General features: G+C 44.7%; 2 protein-coding genes across 2 annotated transcripts in view; one reads left to right on the forward strand and one right to left on the reverse strand.

Annotated features, from left to right (window-relative positions):
- The window catches only part of LOC109916735 (small conductance calcium-activated potassium channel protein 2), a 221,531-nt gene that overhangs the window by 185,404 nt on the left and 28,443 nt on the right, over positions 1–7,684 (forward strand). The window lies entirely within an intron of this gene.
- The window catches only part of LOC109918684 (transmembrane 6 superfamily member 2-like), a 12,738-nt gene continuing 5,379 nt past the window's right edge, over positions 326–7,684 (reverse strand). The window contains exons 7-9 of the mRNA XM_048614315.1: positions 4,458–4,550; positions 3,808–3,927; positions 326–2,417 (exon numbers count right to left, since the gene is read on the reverse strand). Of these exons, the coding sequence (XP_048470272.1) occupies positions 2,208–2,417; positions 3,808–3,927; positions 4,458–4,550 (423 nt within the window). The 3' untranslated portion in view covers positions 326–2,207. The remainder of the gene's footprint in view (positions 2,418–3,807; positions 3,928–4,457; positions 4,551–7,684) is intronic.

Consider the following 7,684-nt stretch of genomic DNA (forward strand, 5'->3'; position numbering starts at 1 on the left):
TGGGTGGGTGTATGGGTGTGTGTGTGCATGGGTGGGTGGAAGGGGGAGGGCAGAACCCAACTTGTCAGAGAGTGAATCTTTTGGGAAAATCTCCCACTTGCTCGCAGGAAGCTTCCTTTAGCAATTGCCATCTTTAGTTGGGTGTATTCCTGGAGATTCCATCATGCAACCTCTCACCTCGAACTGCTCCTCCCCAGCAACCTCAGCCATGAGCTGTCCAACATGTCAACCTCATAGTGCCAACAGCCAATCTGAGATTGAAAAGACTCTATGACTGACGGTCAAGAATTCTCCAATTGTTTCACAAGCATCTTCCTCTGCAACCCCTGCCCCATTGCCAAATGCTTAAAGAGAATGAAAAACATAAAATTTAATATGTCTATGATTCCACTCCTTGGATGTTGCTCATTGCAGTGTCAAGTAGATTCTTTTTAAATCTGAAGATCCCAGGGCATTCCTGGAGAGTTGGTAACTGTATCCCACTGGAGTACAACTTTCACAACTTTCACCCATACAGCTGGATATTTTGGGAATATGTCCATTCTTTATCCGATTACAGCCTTAACCCAAAGAATCATTGACCAAAACAGCACAACAGAAGCACAAAGAGAGACTCCCTTCATTGGAACAGAAGGAGGCCATTCATTCCCTTCAGCATGGTCCATCATTCAATTAGCTCTTAATTCATTTGTACCTTCACATCTTCTATTCATCTTGGTTCTGTAATCCTTAATATACCAATCCAACCAAAACCTATTAAACTCAGTCAGTTTTGACATTTTACATAGTCTCCCATCCCTCCAGCTTTTTGGGGCTTAGCGTTCAGATTTCCACTTCCTTTCATGTGATTTACCACTTTCTGACAACACCATAGAACACTATACCTTCCAAGATTGATCAGAAATCTTGAGGATTTGAGGATTGTTCTCCAGAAAACTATAGCAAACAACACCTGGACAAAAATCATAGTGGCACTAAAAACATTGTGCTTTTTTCAAAATATTCTTTGAACACATTCATTCATGAATTATAAGGGTGTTGGAGATGAGGAACAAATCTGGCCTGACTGCATGGAGGCAATTAATGGTAATGATTCCTCCAAAGAATGTCTGCAGCTGGAGCTGCTAACCCAGCCCCTGAATGGCCTCACTCTAATTTCAAGGTTTGCTTCCACTGACCTCTTGTTCTGCCCTACCAATTGATTCAGGGTTCCATCTGTCAGAATATCCAGCAGTTTATTAAAGTACAACTCTACCAGGAGGTCAAGCCAACAAGATGTCACAGATGTTTTACAAAAGGGTTGAGTTTGGGGTTGGTTTTCAGATAAAGAAGAACTTGTGTGAACTTTGGAGTACGATGGCTAATTGAAGAAGGGGAAATTGATTGCGCACACATATGAAACAGAATAGACAATTAGATGCAGTGCATAAAGAAATCAAATGAAAGATTATCAGGAAATGTAGAGATGAAGTTGAAATCTGATCAACCATGGTCTTATTGAATGACAGAGCAGGCTCAAAGGGCCAAGTGGCCTATTCTTGTTTCCTGTTTGTGTATAAACGAAAGGACTTGCAATTATGTAGCACCTTGCATAACAGCAGAATGTTATCAATGAATTTCGTTTTTGATGCATAATCATTGTCATAATGTGGGAAATGCAACAGCCAATTTATACACAGCACAACCCCACAAAGAACAGTGTGATCACAACCAAAGAACCTGTTTTAGTGATGTCAATTGAGGGGTAAATATTGGTTAGGACATGAGGGATAACTTCCTCACCCTTTGTCAAAACAGTAATCATGGATGATAATGGAATAGTTTAGGTTAGATGGGCTTCAGATTGGTTTCACAGGTCGGCGCAACATCGAGGGCCGAAGGGCCTGTACTGCGCTGTAATGTTCTATGTTCTATGTTCTATGAATTTCTTTTCTTTCCACTTGAGAGGGCAGAAAGGGCCTTGGTTGAACAGTTCATCCAAAAGACGGTAGCTCCAACAGTGCACCCACTCCCTCTGCACAGCACAGAATGATCTGCCTCCATTATGTGGGGTCTGTCTGCGGTGGAGTTTTAGCCCATAACATTCTGGTTCAGAGCTGTGAATGCTATTCACCAGGCTACAGTTGACACCTCATTTCACATCACTTTAGAAGGACCAACAATTACAGTTCACCACCTCTCCATGAGTTCCACTTGGCCTGTATCCTTTAGTTGACTTTCTTCTCCAGTTCGTTCTTATTTCTGGGCACTCCCCTCAGGAAGAAGCTAGGGCATGTGACACAGCGAAATGCCAAGAGCTCAGCACCAACAGCAAAGAGGATGTTGGTGTACAGGAAGGACGAAACGACATTCTGGGGAACACGGTAGGTAAAGGAAGTACGCAGATGTAATGAAGCGCCAATGTGAGAAAACTGAGCCTGGAGGTGATGGAAGGAGAGAATGGAAAACATGTTAAAATATGTACAAATTGAGGCCTTTTCTCAGTCCTATCAAACCACACGCTGCCTTTCTACTGTGGCTTCAACTTAGTTAAAATGTTCCAAAGCATTTGCACAGGAGGCAAACAAATAAAGATGGATATTGAGCCCCATCAGAAGAGAGGAAGTTAGTTAACCTAAAGCTTACTCCAAAAGGTGGATTTTGGGCATTGGAGATAAAGGAGAGTGAGAGGTAGAGAGGGTTACAGAGGATGTTCCACAGCTTCGGTCCCAGGCAGCAGAACACACATCCACCAATAGCAAGGCGAATCAAAATCAGGGATTCACAAGAGTTCAAAATTAGAAGAGTACAGAGACCTCAGAAACTGTAGCACTGGAGGAGGTAACTGAGATAGGGAGGGGGTGTAGGGGCTGGAGGAGGTAACTGAGATAGGGAGGGGGTGTAGGGGCGGGGGGGAGATTACAGAGATAGGGAGGGGTGTAGGGGCGGGACAAAATTACAGAGATAGGGAGGGGTGTAGGGTCTGAACTAGATTACAGAGTTAGGGAGAGGTGTAGGGGCTAGTCGAGATTACAGAGATAGGGAGAGGTGTAGGGGCTGGACAAGATTACAGAGATAGGGAGGGGTTTAAGTGGCTGGAACAGGATATAGGGAGGAGGTGTAGGGTGCTGGAGATCACAGAGGTAGGGAGGAGGTGTAGGAGGGTACAGAGATAGGGAGGGGGTTTAGGGCCTGAAGTTGGTTATAGAGTAGGGAGGGGTGTAGGGGCTGGAGGAGGTGACAGAGAAAGAGAGCGAGTGTAGGGGGTGGTGGATTTTGCCGCATTAAGGAGGACCCAGGCTATGGAAGGATTTGAAAAAGGGATGAGAATTTTAGAATTGAGGCATTTCCAGATCAGGGGTCAGTGCCAACGAGCTAGCAGAAGGTCCGAGGTGCTAGGAGAGTATGATTGTGAAAGTTTGGATTTGTCTCCAGCAGAAGTCAAGTTTCTGTTGGTTGCAAGAAGAGAGGCTGGGCAGAAATAGGTGAGTTTACAAATAACAAATGGATGTAGATAAGCAATTTCTAAAGGAAGAACAAGCTGATCTTGATTCTAGATTGGAAGCTCCACTCAGAGACAACAGGAAGCCCAAAGATCTGTTTCAGCCATTTATATGAAAGGCCCATTTGTTCTATTTTCAGTGGCATGTCTTCAAAATAAAAAAATGACTCTCACTTTCTAATTTTAATCCTTGATTTTATCAGTCAGGACCTAGGTTTTTCCTTCCATTGCTTCTTTCCTAATCAGCCAGAACCTGGCCCTGGACTTCATCCCCTTCTGAAGCTTCACAATGGCACTAACTTAGAGACACAATCCCCGTGACTTACTTGGGCAATGGCTCCTGCAAACACCATGGTCAGATCAGGCATCCATTCACAGCCAGGTTGAAACAGGCCGTAAAGCGCCAGGCCAAAGAATGGCAGAAGGTAGAACATGTTGACTAACATCTGAAAGAGAGCAGACAACTTCAACCCTTAATTTTAAACATCTCCCAGCAGACACACACACACATCCTACAACTTTGAACCTACTGAAGGTGTGAACAATAAAGGTGTCAGCAAGGGTGTGAATGCGAAAGGGAGTGAGAGAAAATGAGAGAGAGTGTTTTTGATTTTGAGTGTGTGTACTGGTCAGTATAAGTGTGAATGAGAGAGATTGAGAGTGTGTGAGAGAGGGCTAGAGTGTGAATGTGTGTGTGTATTTGTGTGCACATGTGTGTAAGGATGTGATGTGTGTGTTTGTGGATGTGTATTGAGTGTGTGATTGTGTGTGCAAGTGTGTGCAAGTGACATATGTGAGTGTGCAAGTGTGTGTGTGTCAGTGCATGTGTGAGAGTGTGCAAGTGCTTTTGTTAGTGTACGAGTGTGAGCGTGCATGTGCAATTGTGTAAGACTCACCCGATTAGAGACTCTACCCACCCATTCAGTCTTCCCTCACATCCCATATTCATCCTGCCCTGCAACAACCAGCCACTTACCTGGATCTTGGGATACATCACTGGGTCCAGCAGGTAGGGCTCCTGATCATATGCATACGTTACACAGGTATCAAAGCGACACTCCAGGGCGATCTAAATCAGACAATTACAGATCACAACCAAGTCCCGACTGCACTAAACATACTCACGTGGGGGGTAACTTTAATTTAACTCACTCCACGGGTCACCTGTGGGGCAGATTTTTCATTCTGTCCAATATTGCTCTCTGCTGCTTGCAATGGAATGCAAAATCAGATGGGACATAACACCAGTATTACCTGAATCTGTCAGTTCCCCATGATCTGTTATGATTAAAACAGCTTCTGCAATCTGTTAGGAAATGGGGTGAACTGACTAATATGTGATAATGTGATGAAAGGCACTTGGTTTATATACATATCATTTTTATTTAGAGTTTGGATATCAAACTGGTGGCAAATGGACTTTTTTGTGAAGGTGCTTGGTATTTAACTAGGTCGGTCTTTGGACAACCATAAATTTAAGCTAGTACGTGTCAAACAGCAGATGACATTCGGCTTCCTGGGACACTAATGGGCATATGTTTATATCGTGGGGTTTCACAACAGGAGACAGAAAACAATTGAAACCAATTAGCTTGCTTTTGGGACAAGAATAATTAAGGATTGGTTTTAGAAAACCAAGAGAAGGAAAAGCGTTTGATCAGTTGGAAGGACATCTGACTGAAATCAGATAGAAGAATAATTTCTCCGAGAAAAAGGAATTTATTTGGAGCAGTTGAGGCCAGAAAACGTAGACCCAGAAGTAGGCTATTCAGCCCATTGAGCTCCATCATTCAATGAGATTGTGGCTGATCTGATAACTCTAATCTCTACTTTCCTGCCTTTTCCCCATAACCTTTGATTCCCCTCACTGATTAAAAATCTGTCTATCTCAGCCTTGAATATACTTAATGACCAGTCTCAACATCCCTCTGCAGTAAAGAATTCCACAGGCTCATTACCCTCAGAGAAGAAATACATCATCCTTAAATGGGCGATTCCTTACTCTGAGATTATGCATTCTAGTCCGATACTCTCCCCTAAGGGGAAAACAAACTTGTCGCATCTACCCTGTCAAGTCCCCTAGAATCCTGTATGTCTCAATCTTCTAAACTCCAATGAGTGCAAGCCCATCCAACTCACTCTCTCCTCCTAAGGCAATCCCTTCATTCCTGGGATCAATCTAGTGAGCCTTCCCTGCATAGATTCAAATGCCAGTATATCTTTCCTTAAATAGTGAGACCAAAACTGTTCACAGTATTCCATATGTATTTTAACTAGTGCCTTGTATTTTTAGCAAAATCTCTTTACTTTTATACTGCAGTCCTTTTGAAATGACGGCCAACATTCCCTTTGCTTTCTCTATTACCACTGAACTTGGACACTGGCTTTTTGTGATTCATGCACAATGACTCCCAGATCCCTCTGCTCTGCGGGTTTCTAGCAATAAGTGACCCTGGTGTAAGGAACTCAGTTGTGTGAGTGAAAGAAAAGGTTTCACAGCTCATAGGACAGAAAATGAGGGGGAGAAAAAAGTTAGGTCAAGCTTACAGATTGGGCAGAGAAGGAACAGTTCTGTTTTTGTTTGAGAAATTAATTGTAAAGTGTTGGTGTCGAAGAGTAAATAGGATTTTGTTTTGCTGTGTGTTTGAAATCTTTTAAACTGTGTTACATGTAAATTGTTCAATTTATTTTATATTATTTTTCTATCTTTTGTATAATAAAGTTCTGTTTTATTGTTAAAACCAGATTGCAGCATTGTGTGTTTGCATTTTGGCAAAAGACCACTGCATTAAATTAGCAAAAAATAACCCATCAAGCCAGATTTCATTCTGGAATCTGATCAGTCCAGTAGCAACATCAGCTGGGATCAGACATTATCAACAGGTTAAGAATTTCAGGATGTGCATGAGTGACCCTTCCTTAGAATTACTTTTAACTACCCTCTGAAGTAGCCTAGGGACCCACACGGTTCAAGGGGGAATGAGAGATGAACAACAGATGCTTGCTTTGCCAGTGATGCCCACATCCCATGTAAGATAGATTTTTAAAAATTAACCGAAACACCCCACAGCCCACACCACACCTAACACCACCCAATCCTGCTCCAAGATCCCAATCTATCCCTTCCTTGCTGAAGCTCCCTCTTGTTTGAGTAATTTTACACATGGAAGCCTGGAAAGTGATAACACAGTGTGGAGTTGGAGGAATACAGCAGGTCAGGAAGCATCAGTGGAGCAGGAAAGTTGACGTTTTGGGTCGGGACCCTTCTTCAGAAATGGGGGAGGGGGAGGGGGGCTGGGAAATAAAGAGAGGAGGGGTGAGACTGGGGAAGGTAGGTGCGATGGTGATAGGTGAGCGCAGGTAGGGAGTGGTGGGGATTGGTCAGTGAGGTGGGAAAAGCGGATAGGCGGGAGAGAAGATGGACAGGTTGTGTAGGGTCAAGGAGGCGAAGATGAGAGAGAGGGTTGGTCATGGGGTGAGGCTGGGGGTGGGGAGATTTTGAAACTGATAAAATCCGCATTTAGGCCATTGGGGCTGTCCATCTTCTCTCCCATCTATCCACCCCTCCCACTTCACTGACCAATCCCCACCACTCCCTACCTGCACTCACCTATCACCATCCCACCTACCTTTCCCAGCCCCAACCTCCTTCTCTATTTACTTCCTAGCTCCCTTCCCCCTCCCCATTTCTGAAGAAGGGTCAGACCCGAAACATCAACTTTACTGTTCCTCTGATGCTGCCTGGCCTGCTGTGTTCATCCAGCTTCACACTGTGTTATCTCTGACTCCAGCATCTGCAGTTCTTTCTGCAGTTCTTTCTGTCTATGGTCTGGAAAGTGAAACTGAACCTCAGACAGTGCGGCACTCCCTCAGTACTGACCCTCCGACAGTGCGGCACTCCCTCAGCACTGCATCTCAGACAGTGCAGCACTCCCTCAGCACTGACCCTCCGACAGTACAGCACTCCCTCAGTACTGACCCTCCGACAGTGCGGCACTCCCTCAGCACTGACCCTCCGACAGTGCGGCACTCCCTCAGCACTGACCCTCCGACAGTGCGGCGCTCCCTCAGCACTAGCCCTCCGACAGTGCGGCACTCCCTCAGCACTGAATCTCAGACAGTGCGGCAATCCCTCAGCACTGACTCTTCGACAGTGCGGCACTCCCTCAGCACTGACCCTCCGACAGTGCAGCACTCCATCAG

Source organism: Rhincodon typus, chromosome 29 (genome assembly GCF_021869965.1).
Source record: "Rhincodon typus isolate 14 chromosome 29, sRhiTyp1.1, whole genome shotgun sequence".
Taxonomy (NCBI): domain Eukaryota; kingdom Metazoa; phylum Chordata; class Chondrichthyes; order Orectolobiformes; family Rhincodontidae; genus Rhincodon; species Rhincodon typus.